This window comes from Myodes glareolus, chromosome 23 (genome assembly GCF_982192425.1).
Source record: "Myodes glareolus chromosome 23, mMyoGla1.1, whole genome shotgun sequence".
Classification (NCBI taxonomy): domain Eukaryota; kingdom Metazoa; phylum Chordata; class Mammalia; order Rodentia; family Cricetidae; genus Myodes; species Myodes glareolus.
The window spans coordinates 13,104,286-13,117,729 of NC_142048.1; the positions used below are offsets into that span (position 1 = coordinate 13,104,286).

Sequence of the window (13,444 nt, forward strand, 5' to 3'; positions counted from 1 at the left end):
AACTCCGATCAGCAGGAAGTAGCCTAGAAAACTATGCCCCCCAAAAATGGATTATGAGAGAAAACTTAGAGCCTGGTCCAGAATTATAATTGCTGTATAGCACAGACACTATTAAGCTTTGAATCTTCGCATGTGAATTCATCAAATACCTTACCAAGGAAATGGTCTATATAGTAAATGAAAAAAATAGTCCAAATGAAACATTTTAAATAACAATGATTTTAAGTAAAATAACGTGAAATAACTCAATATTATGAAGTCCACAATAAATACAGATATTAACAAACCTAGAGAAAGAGAAAGCAGTAATGATAAGAAATTCCATGGTACATGATTACAAATATATAATTACAAAATTTAAGAATTATTTTTATTTATATTTTTACCTGCCATTCATCAGGAATAAAATCTTGAACCCTGGGATCTGGATCTTTTCTTTCTTCTCGTATCAAATGATGACCCATATATTGTAGTTGGAAGCGAACTGGTCCAATTCCAATTGAATGCTTATTCTTCTTTGTCATTTTTATGTCATCTGCTGCATTCTATAATGTTTGAAAAGACGATTTTACAAGCTATTTAAGTTTTACCATCATTTAGATCATTGAAATGTTCATGAACTTCTATATGAAAGAATTTTAATGACCCTTTAAAAACCATAAATACAATATAACTTTTCTGAAATACAAGTAAATCAGTAGATGTTCAATTTTCAAATGTTTACTCTAAGATTTGTAGCTACATCCTGACATATTTAAGTCAACACTATTATAGATTTGAGCTGTTTTTGTGGAATTATCGGAATAATTAAAAGACTGCAGAAATAATTTGAAATTAGTGTGATTCTCAAGTTGTTTAAAAAATTTCTAGTGCTTGAATAATTCAACTTTGGCAGGTGGATTAAATATGATGATATTCTCTATTAAAAATAAACATAAAAGAGATGACTGTATTTGAAGGATGCTTTTTGTATAGCAAATAATTACTGAATTAAAATGAAGCTCTCATAATATGTTACCTGTGTTGAATACAAAGAATTTGCTAGCTCATCAAACCCTAAACACGTAAGACATCTGGCTATGAGTTTCCGATCTGCTTCTTGCAGAAGTTCAGAGTGTTTGTCCAGCAAGGAGTGGATTCTCTTCATCATATCGACAGCTATGCTAAAGTCTTTTGTTGTTTCACCTTGGCACAAAATATAAATAATAAAATTGTTATAAAAGCCATCAAAATAGCAAATGTTTATTAACAAAGATCAATTTTCTTGTCTATCATTCTTCATTACTGTTTCTGAAACTCACTATCTTACTCACCATTAATGGATGTGTGAGAATAGAAAGTAGATACAAATCCTACATTTCACAAATAATATATTATTAAAATTGGAGTTTGTAAAATTTTATGGTAAATTATATTTTCTTTGTCTCTTATTGCAATGTCTCCTCTGCTAAAAGAAAATAGCTGCATGATTTTAAATACAAAGTTATAATCTTAGTAACATTCATTTAGCTCTGTGATCCACAGAGAAATACTGGATATAAGCCCGGATTCCATTCACTCAGTGCAATCCACCTCTTCCAGCTATCATATTCAGACTCTTCCCTAGTATCATCCACACTGTTTATTATCTCCTGTGCTAACATCTGCATGTTCACATCTGTTTTGGTTCTGCCTTTCTTTTAGTTGGCGCACACTCTCACCTATTAAACAAGTACTACCAACCCATATTGGAAGATATTAAACAAGAGAATACCAAGTAAATGAAACAAAGGTCTTTCCCCCCGAGGAGCATTCAGTTCACTCATACAGTATATGATATGTGATTGGCCCACACAAAGCATTAGAAACTAGACATTATGTGAGTCTGATTGCTGAGGAAGAATTTATGGAAAAATATTTCATGAACTGGATGTGGAGGATAAGTAAAGTCTTGTTGTTGGAAAAGAAAGGGCATGGACAATTGTAGCATTTTCTACTCTTAATTTCTCTGTTCACCATGTAGTTCCAAAGATTCCTTATTTATGTCTCTGTGGTCTTGGAAAGCCTACATAACCCAGGAAAAAGTATGTGTTTCCTGATCCTCTTAGTGGTTAAATTTTGTGACTAAATACTGACTAAGAATATCTGAGTATAAGATTTTGGTGGCCAGAAAAGTACACGAAAAGAGAGAAAGGGAGCTGAAGAGCTGTCTCAGTGGTAAGAGCAGTCACCAATCTTACAGAGCTGGATTCCCAGCAACAACATCAGAAGCCTCACAACCACCTGGAACTCCAACTTCAGGAAATCTGATGCCATCCTCTGCATCTGTGGACACCCTACACACACATACAAATGCACACACACACACATGCACACACAGAGAGAAACACATAAAATAAATAATAATAATAAATTGGAGAACACTTCATTGTGCAGAGAATAAGATAGAGCTATGTGAATGATTTATAAAAGCTCACAACTCTGGGCATGGGCACAAGAACATTGAACTTCTGACCTTTCCTAGAAGTACATTGTTCCTTAATCAACTATCTGTGCTTCTACCACTAACCATGGGTATTGCTCAAATTCTTAATGCTGGACAGAAGAACCCAGAAATCCAAGCTGGGACTCTGCTATCAATCTACAGAGCCTACGAACAGTCTCTAAATGAAATAAAGCACAATATTCATTAAGCCACTCTACATTGTGATCAATATCGATAGCATTCAGCTGCAAATCCTGATTCAGTGCCTTGGTTGGAAAGAAAGATTAATATATGCTAAGGCACATAGTACACCTCTAACCAGTTTACACATCTTTACCTATCCAGTCCTACTTCATCCTTATCATCCCCATTCTCTTTCTTTGTTCATCCTATTTCCCACAACAGAAATGTAAAGGAGAGTACATGAAATTGCCTCAGTGACCTTCAAAGAAATCTGTATGGTAGGGGTGATCAGTGTTGATGTCTGTTTCATTGGTTTTGATTGTAAATTTTACAGGATCCAGAAACACATGAAGGATGAACCTCTGAACATGCTTATAAGGGATTATATTTATTAGGCCAATGGATGCAAGACAACCTATTAACTGAAAGTAGAACCAAGTGCTGTGCAGGAATTTTGGGCTAAATGAAAGAGATACTGAGCTAAGAATGCATTCATTCATCCATCACTCTCTGCCTTCCTATTGTCAATATGATATGTCCAGCTGCTTCAAACTCCTGCTATTTTGATATGGTCTAACCAACAATAAATTACAGCCCTGAGCTATTAGACAACATAAACCATTTATTCATTAAATTGCTTTTTATCAAAGTATTTTATCACAATTAACTAATGGGAAACTAAGTTAGCAGGCAAAAATAAACACAAACATATCCTGAAAGAAAATGTTTATACTGAGGAACTCAAGAGTGAATGATGCATTCTTTTTCTGTGTCTCACTGTTATTGGTTCTGCTAACAGTGCTCTCTATTTGGTCAGCAGTGACTTTAAAGCTATCTCCATTGTGTTTATGAATGTGCTTTGTCTTTGCTGTTGGTCACCTCTCTGAGATGTCATTGCTCATTGTTAAAAACAGAAGAAAGAACCCTTTATGAGTCTTACTATACAAATTTCTAGTTATCAGGTGACAAGGTACCATCTTTACATCTCTTTGAACTCTAGCTCATCAAGGTAAGCCAACCCAAATTACACCCCACACACCTTCAGCTCGGCAATGCTCCTTCCATGCTGTCAAGCAAGCCGTTAACCCAACTTTTTCAGCCTGAATTCTTACTGAGTTACTTTTACATGATTTCAAAAACTCTTCCAGCTTCTTCAGCCCAGAGCTTAAATTCGTTTTCATTTCCTTCTCAATAGAAGATGACAGGGTCTTCCATTTTTCTTCTTCTCTTTGTTCTTCCTTGGCCATTAACCTTTTCTTATTCTCTCTAGCAATTATGTCAGCCTTGGTCTCCTGCACAAATGGAAAGAAACACAATTTGTGACGAGACAGAACTATTCCAAATTGATATTTCTTGAGTGAAATGTTGTTTTAAGTATGCACTGATGATTTTGACCATCATTCCATACTTGAATAGTCATAAAATTATTTTTTAAATTAAGACTCTGGTGATTGAAAATATAATAATTCAACTCAGTGACTACAAAGACTTGTAGATAATTTCCTAAATTTTGATGTAGTATTAAATATAAAAGGGTAAATGTATTAAAATCAAAGAGATGTTACAAAGATTCTATAATGTCTCCATGCAGTGATGCCTGTCATTCTCTCTGGGGCTGCATTTCTCTTACCTTTCCTACCAAGTCACCTTTTGCCTATGCGTCATGATGTTTGAATCATGAAGCCTTCTCTGAATCTCATGCCCAATGATAATGTCTCATTCCTCTGGCAAGTATCTATCTAACTACTCATCAAAGTTTACTCTGTCTGGACCTACAAGGACCATTTTTCCTCTCTAGATTGAGATCCTTGAGATAAATTTGCGTTGAAGTTGCCAGGATTCCCTAAGCCAAAGACATTTAGTCCATAATGTTTAATGAGTAAATAAGAAAATGGGGCTGAAAGCAAGGAGTGGATAGTGATCATTACATAAACAAATAATTTGTCTTTCCTAAAGACATGTTTTAAAATGATTTAAATATAATATGGACCTACTCTTATTGTGGTTTTACATGATCAAATTAGAGAATCAATGACATGGTTCAGCAGGTAAATGTGCTTCCTTAGAAGCCTGATGCTCGAGTTCAGTCCCCAGAACCCATGCAAAGGTTCAAGGAGAAGACACCACAAAGTTTTCTTCTAACCTCTATATACATACTATTAGCCACCCCCTCATTGATCTCCACATAAATATTATGACACCGCCATTAACCTCCATATACACATTATGGCATACCCCTTCTATTTACCTTCCCATACACACCATGGCACTATGTTGGATTTCCTTCTGTATGCTGTGAATATGTTTTATTAACATTGGTTAATAAAGACATTGCTTTGGCCTATGTCAGGGCAGAACAGAGCTAGGTAAGAAAGCTAAAATGAATGCAGAGAGAAAGAAATTAGAGTCAGGCAGATGGCATGTAGTTGCTGAAGGAGAAAGATGTCAGAACCTTACCTCTAAACTATGAGGTTTATGGCTTGTTACTTGGCAGCAATGCTGGGTGCCATTATGTAAATGGAGACTGCAAACTTATTTGCCAGCCATCCAGACCCAAATAATCACACAGAAACTATATTAATTACCACACTCTTTGACCAATGGCTCAGGCACATTCCTAGCTAGCTCTTATATCTTAAGTTAACCACATTACTATTCATCTGTGTATCATCACAAGGCTACGGCTTACCGGTAAGCTTCTGGTATGTTTCTCCTTCATCAACTACATGGCATCTCGCTGTCTATGACTTGTTTCCTCCTCGACCTCTGCATAGATTTTTTGCCTTGCTATATTATGTTCTGTCATAGGCCAAAGTAGCTTCTTTATTAAGCAATGGTAATAAGATATATTCATATCATACAGAGGAGAATCCCACATCATTGGGACCCACCACATATACTTATCGTACAAACACAGAAAAATAATAATTATTTTTAAAAGACAAATTGCAGAATTTATGTTAGCAAAAGAATTCTAACAAAAACTTCCCATTTTTTAAGAAAAGTGGGTTAATATCTAAAAATTAGCTTATTAAAAAGGTCACATTCTCAAACTGCATAATTCCAATCCATAACATTTTAGATTTCTGATCATTTAAGTTTTCAAGTAGATATCCCCTATCAGTTCATTGTCATAGTTTTTCTAAACAGGACAATGGGTGGTGCAGGAGAATTGTCTGTATTCTGTCACTCATGTTCTAAATAAATGCTGATTGGCCAGGCAGGAAGTATAGGTGGGTCAAACAGACAGAAAGTAGAGGTGAGGCAATGAGAACAGGAGAATTCTGGGAAGAAAGAAGCTCTTCCCGAAGTCCTGCCCAGACCACGGAAGAAGCAAGATGTAATCTGCCTGGCTGAGTAAAGGTACCTAGCCATGTGGCTAACATAGCTAAGGATAATGAGGTAATATGCATTATAAGAGCTAATACAAAGCCTGAGCTAATGGGCCAATCCGTTTTATAACTTGTGGAGATCTCTGCATGATTTTCTTTGGGGCTTGCCTGCTTTGGGGTACCGGGTGGGACAGAAACCCCAACAAGTCAGCCCTTCATGTTACAAATGTAGACTTTGATTAATTTCACTACTTCCTTTATCTCAAATGTGAGGACTTATTTATTACACTGTTGACCATAGAGTATATTTATAAAGAACTAATTGTGTTGAATTTCTTTGATGAGTCATTTAATTTTGGGTATTGGGAATGGTAAAGCTTCTACTTTTTAGTCTACTTGTGCTGTATGGTGAGAAATTTTGCCAGTTTGTTATTTTGTAACAGAGGAAAACAGAAAAATAAAAGGAGGAGCAGGAGGAAGGGGGAAGAGAAGGAGCAGGAGGAAGAAGAGTATCTTCTTTCTGCATCTTATTCTCCTCTTCCTCCGACTCCTCTTTATATTCCTAAATGAACAGGAAAAACTTTACCAATTTGGATATGAAATTGAAAAGGTCGTGACCTCCTAAGAAAGTGGCAGTGTTGGCAAGTGGGAGCTATGAGGCTTTCTTTTGATGAGTCAGGCAAAATATGAGCCAGTCACCATTCCTCAGAGGACCTGTGAAGCAGGTCAAGGAGAGAGAATTCATGCTAGCATGAACTCATGAACTAAGCATCAGGCACTCTGTGATGACTTGTGTTATTTTAACCATTCTATGAGAGAGCTATTTGTTAATTATCCAACTGGTAGCTGTCCTTGAGAGTTGTGAAACTTAAACTCCCAAGATTGTTAAGTAGTTGGGTAACTAGCTATCTATACACACACACATATATATTAGTTTTTATCATGCTAAACTTTTCTCAAACATAAGTATCCAGAAATGAGAGCTTAAAAATATTTTTGTGTTTTGTGGGATCTTCATAAACTTCACTTCTGATGACCTTGCCATGCTAACTCCCTTTGACAAGGTCAACCTGTCATTATTCCTATCTGTTGTGTCTGCTAAGTTGTTTCTCTCTACAAAATATTAAACAATTGATAATCAGAGAGATTCCATGAAATAAATGCCTTCTTTAGATCCTGAGGTCCTGAGCCTAGTAAATGCTAAGGTATCACCAAATGTTTGAAGTATAATCTTTACCTTCATCTAATTACAAATTCCAGTATTAAAATATAATGTACACTTGCAGGATAATATTATCTAAAATACTAACATAAAATTCTCACATCACATCTAGAAGTTAATTGAGCTTCCCTCTCTTGTATTTTATCCTTATTTGGGCCTTTGGGTGAAAATTGGTAGAAATAAACAATAACAGTAAGATAAATAGTAAAATTAAGAGAAAGTAATCTATGTAAAAAGAGGAAATGAACAGCTTTAACTTTGTGCCTTAAAAATGATGAATGCAGTGGAATGGGAGGAGGAGCGGAAGTGTAAATTTTTTAATGGAAAAATAAATAAATAAATAAATAATGACATAAATTCTTTAATGCGTTAAAAATTGATAAATGCATGAATTATTTAAATACTTTGAGGAACATACAGAAAAATCTGTATAAGTCAAGCAAAGAAATCCATGTGTTTCATGTTTATTTTTTCTGAATTCATGAAAAATATTCTAATTTTTACTATCTGATCAACTACATTTTAGTATTATTGCAAAATTTTAAGCTAAACCTTTATCCTATTAATGCTTAATTTGCTTCTTTAAATAAGTATATCTTGTTTTCATAGAAAGGATCATTTGTAATAATTTATTTGGCATGTTAGACTCAGCAGGTATCATAATAAATATGATTATTCTTTGTTTGTTACTTTTCTGTGCTGTAATATAATGTTGTGACCAAGACAATTCATAAAAGAAAGTATTTATCTGAGCTTATGATTCCAGAGGCATAAGAAACCATGAAGGCTGAGCAGAGACATGGCACCTGGAGCAAGAAGCTGAAAGTTTGCATCTTAAACTGCAAGCAGGAATAGCAAGGCTATAAACTCTCAAAACTGCCCTTCAGTGACACACTTCCTCCAACAAGGCCAATCTTCTGAGCCTTCCCAAACAATGCCACCAACTGGCGAGCCAGACATTCAAATACCTGAGACTATGGGAGACATCTCATTTAAACTAGTAATCCAAATAAAAGAGAAAGGCATCTCATGGAAAGAAGCCATCAATGGGATGAATAAATACTAATTTGATAAATAATGGCAGAAAGAGCTTGTTATGATAACAGAATCTACAGAAACTTACATGTGCCTTTATGCTTCTGGACTTACTGCTATCCTTCTTCACCTTAGGACCTTGAGTTGTGATGGTCTTAGAAGAGACTGTTTCTAACGATTTCCCATAAAGTCGTTGAAAAACATGATACTTCTGCAAACTTCTAAGATAACGGGGGTCTCTTGAAAGTTCTGAAAAATAAAATACTTAAATGTGAAATTATTCTGACATCTCAGCAGCATGTCTTCATACCATTGCATATAAAGCACACTTTTTTAGTATAGAACACCAATTTTATCTGACTAGTTTAGTGAAATAAAGTATCTTAAATTGAGCTATCTCATTCATAGAATAACTTTAAGCATAAATACAGATGTGGCAATTTTTCAAATATGTATGTACTTGTGGAACTAAGCATATAATTGAATGAATGCAAGTCAAGGGTTATACCACTGGTTAACAACTCCCACCAGCTCCAACACTCTTAAATTTTTACAACCTACTTTCAAAAGCAAATACCAAGAACGTTATTTATATTTGTTTATTCAGTGTGTTCTCTGATAAAGGATGTAATGCACTCTTATTATTTGCCCTCATTTTCTTTTATATCTTTTTAACCTGTCATCTCCTCCATCACCACACAAGTCTTTTTCCCAAACTCATTTTTGTTTTGATGCCTGACCCATTAACTTCAGTTAGGACTGTGGATTTGTCCACTGGCTCCTACAGCTATCAATGGAGCCCTGTAAGCACACCATCGGGTACACAACTGAATGTAATGGTGACCCTTCTCAAGAATCCATCAGTATTAGCAGTAAGGAGTAGGGATCATGAGTAACCTTCCAGGTGTTTGGGGGAAGGTGTTTTGTTCTGGAGACAGACTCTAACCATTAACTGGTATGTGCCCTGTGAATGAATTTCAGTAGAAAAATCAAGAAGAAAACTATCTAAAATATCTGGTTCCTTGAATTACTGGATAGGAAAAAACAAGACCCTCATCCTGGACCGCAGCCATAGAACTGTGAACTTAATTGTTATTAGACTTAGTATTAGACTTCAAAACATCCAGATTTCTTAAGCTAAAAGCTGTCTTTCCTTAACAATGTGCCAAGCTCATGAGACAAAGATGACATATGCACTCCTCTGCCTAAGGTGCCTACAACCTTGTATGAATAACCACCAGGAAACAAAAGAAGAATCCTTCCTGTTGCCTATCTGACATTGTATTGACTGATCTTCATCTGTAGTGATATTTGACTTTTATTTTAATAAATAAAGCTTGCCCGAAGATCAGAGTGCAGAGCTAAGCCACTAGAAGCCAGACAGTGTTGTCACACACCTCTAATCTCAGTACTCAGGGGACAGATCTGTTAGTTCAAGGACACCCTGAGCTACATGAAATTGATCCAGTCAAAAAGAGAAAAAGAGCTCACACAAAGGTCATCCTAGCATTGGGATCGCATGCCTTTAATCCCAGCATTAGCGAGCTGGAGACAGGAGTGGGTTGGCTGGGTAGAGAGAGGAATATAAGGTAGGAGGAAACAGGAGCTCAGTGTAGTCTGAAGCAGTCTGAGTAGCAGTGCAGTTGGAGGCAGTTAGTCTGAAGCAGTCTGCCTGCAGACTGAGGACAGGGATCACTCCTTTGGTCTGAGCATTGGTAGAGGCAAGAACACTCTAGTTGCTGGTTGCTTTGCTTTTCTGATCTTCAGCATCAAACCCTACATCTGACTTTGGGTTTTTATTATTAATACCAATTAGATTTATACTGCATTCACCCAAAACCTTTGATTTGTTTCCATGGTGTGCTTTTCATTTTGAAATAAAGGGCAGAGTGAAGTAGATTTAAATTTATTAAGCAAAATCAGAAAGCTCACCAGTAAGTTTGGCATTTTTCTTGTCATAATCATCACTGAGGGGTCTCTGGGAATCCCAGTGCACAAGCTCATTAAATTCCTTATGCTTAATCCATGATGTAACAACAGGATCATCACTGGGAGACAAAGGAAATATAAGCATATTTCAAATTCCATGCCTCCAAATCCAACAAATTTTATAAATTTGAAAACCATAGTTCCTACTCCTCTTCCTGGAATACAGCATGTGTGGTACAATTCAAAGAGCATTTTATTAGAAACTTCAGAAGCCAGGAACACTTCAGGTCTCCAACATTCTCAAGTATTCATTGTTTTATTAATTTAAAAATTATGGTAGGATACTCTGTTCTCCAATTAAAATCATACAAATATCATAAAGATGAACAATGGACAATATGCTGCAAATATATATTGCATGTAATTTACTATCTTAAAAGTGTTATATTTCTGGGATTATTCAGAAAAGGCTTTCTCAAAGGATATTTAATAAATAACTATTATTCATTATGAACAAGTGTCTATTAAAATATATGGAGGCCTTACTTCTTTAGGAAAGGCAAGTCTTTCAAAATGTCTCCAACAAATTCATCAACCAAACTACATGACATTGGAATAAAACCCAAGTTTATCATCTTCTCCTGTGAACTTTCTGTAACCAAAAAAATATGGTCAAGTTAAACATAAACTTTTCAGAAGGTAAGACAATACTTTTTTCCATATTTCACATTTAAAAATACTTTATACTCACTTCATTTATATTTTAATTCCAATTCTGTTCATAAAGTTATTTCCCACATTGAGTCATTTGAAATGTAGTAGTAAATAAATAAATAAATTATAACTAAGCAAATAGTTATATAGATTAAGTAAGTAGATGGTTAGGTGGCTAGAGAGATGAATCAATAGGCACATGGCTAGAAAGATATGTTATGATGATGATATATTACTGATAGATGAAAGAGAGATACATAACAGATGATAGATAATTATTTTGGTGCTTGTGTTCAAATGTTTTATATTTTCATTTTTATCTAATAAGTGATAGAGATTCTACAGATAGCAATATGAGAGATCACATACATATTGTCAAAAATGAAGTAAAAAATGGAATAACTAAAGGTTATGAGATTGGTATTATTATACTCCTTTGAGATGCCTTTTGGTTTATTTATGCAATAAGTAAATTAAAAATTGATGGATAAATGATAAATAGGCAGACAAATTATAGATGATATATAGGTAAATAGACAGACAGACAGACAGACAGATAGATAGATAGATATGCATAGTGTTATTTGGGCCTGGTGGTACATATCTTTGATGTCAGCACTTGGAAGGTGGAGGTGGAAGGATCAGGAACTCAAGTTCATCTCCAGCTACCTATTGAGTTCAAGACTAGTCCAGACTACATAGAACCTTATCTTAAGAACCCCACAACATGAAAATATAAGTATACACAAAGTAAACTAATGATACAGTCGGGAAAATTAACATACTCACTACATTGAATGTTATCTGTGTTTCCTTGGAGGTTTTGTGGGGTGTTTTATGTTAAAATTACCTAAAATCTTTATCTCTTCCCTGATCACTAGTGTATATAATGAAATATATAGTATTAATATATAATATGAGTAGTGTTAGCCTTCATAGAGTACATTACCCTAATCAAGTACATCAAATATAGACTTATCATTTTCCATAAGTGTAAATTTGTACCATGTGACCTACATTTCCCTATCTCCAACATTGTTCCTCCAACATTGTTCCCTTGGTAACCACCTATTCACTTTGCTCCACTTCTGTGTATTTTTGAAGGCAATACATGTAAATGGTATCACATGGCAATTTCTGTGACTAGATTATGTCATTTCTCACAATTGTATCTTTAACCTGTTCTGTTTTCTTGTACTGAAAACTGAGCCCATGCTAGGACACACTGCCTGTGAGGGATGTCTCCAACTTTAAGTTTGACCCTTTTTCTATTTATTTGGGGTGCCCAAACTCCCCCATTATTAGTATCCAATCAACTTTTATATCCATTCAGTATTTTAATTTCTACAAGTTTGGTTATGACAATGAGTATTGTTTTAGAGTTTTTATTATTTCTCTCATTTCTTATTTTACATTTAATCTTTCTTAAATGTTTCTAAATTAATTTCAGAAAGTATATTATAATTGTGATATTAAAAAACAGAAGCTATCAGTCTAAGTCCATAACTAATTGTGTTCTTAGTTATTCCTCAGCTCTTTCATAAATTCTATCAGTATCCATCATTGACACATAATCCTATAAAATTTTTTCTGATTTGTTACTCATAATAATTTACCAGATCATTCCAGTTACTTTCATTTACTGGATTAGAGTGGTCATGGGGCCTCACAGTTTAAATTCCAATTTTCAAGACTTCCTACAGGCTGCAAAATTATACAGTAATTCCTTAGTCACCTTTTCACAAACTATTTTTCAGAGCCAAAGGTCTTGGTAAATGTTAAACCAAGATTCAAAGATGTAATAAAATATTGAAAGTTTTAGTTGACATAGGTCACATTGGTAGAAAGAGAATTCACTCGCATTTGGTTTTGACTTTTTAAGGTGGCAACATTAATTAGAAACAATGTATAAATTTTCAGTATTAGTCACAGCACACCACCACATGGACATGACAACTATTTGAACACACAATGCTAGAAAATGATTTCTACTTGGAGTTTACAAAAATTCTTTTTTTCCCCTCAGATTAAGTTAGGAATAAATTATCTTTGCTTGGTGATGGGGTCATTTTAAGAAAATGACATTTAAGTTAGGAATTAGTTACCTTTGATTGGTGATGAGATCTTTTTAAGAAAATGACATCTTGTTGTTCTCAAAGGAAATGGTTTTCCCACCTCAAAGTTTCTGACCAACTTTGACACAGTATCCCAGAGATGTACATACTCCTTCATGATGACATCACCTACATTCAAATCCAGGCCTGGATCACAATGAAAATTATACTGTATTAAGAAACACCAATGCATGCACAAAAGCACACAACTTCTTTACTAAAGTCACCGAGGCAAACAGTGGGATTTTCGGTGGGATTCCCACTGAATCTAAACCAAAAAGATCACAGCTGTGGACAAGTCTGTGACACATCTTAAAACTAATCTTGCTTTTCTGTTTGATCACTTAATATTAAAAGCTAATGTCTTAACTAATGACAAGTAGTAGTGTAGATTTAATTGTTTTGAAGGTAATAGAAATATTATAGCAATATAATGTTGAAACCAACAACA

The 13,444-nt window shown here is 34.8% G+C and overlaps 1 protein-coding gene across 7 annotated transcripts in view; it reads right to left on the reverse strand.

Moving 5' to 3' along the window:
* LOC125413989 (putative ATP-dependent RNA helicase DDX60) overlaps positions 1-13,444 on the reverse strand; it is a 337,410-nt gene that overhangs the window by 189,250 nt on the left and 134,716 nt on the right. For all 7 annotated transcript variants that reach the window (XR_015736168.1, XR_015736167.1, XM_087900928.1 and 4 more), the window contains 7 exons: positions 12,985-13,140; positions 10,712-10,817; positions 10,169-10,284; positions 8,325-8,485; positions 3,687-3,939; positions 1,019-1,185; positions 387-545 (listed from right to left, as the gene is read on the reverse strand). Coding sequence is in view for 5 of the 7 variants with exons in the window: in XM_087900928.1 (XP_087757054.1) it covers positions 387-545; positions 1,019-1,185; positions 3,687-3,939; positions 8,325-8,485; positions 10,169-10,284; positions 10,712-10,817; positions 12,985-13,140 (1,118 nt within the window). In the remaining 2 variants the exon portion in view is untranslated. The remainder of the gene's footprint in view (positions 1-386; positions 546-1,018; positions 1,186-3,686; positions 3,940-8,324; positions 8,486-10,168; positions 10,285-10,711; positions 10,818-12,984; positions 13,141-13,444) is intronic.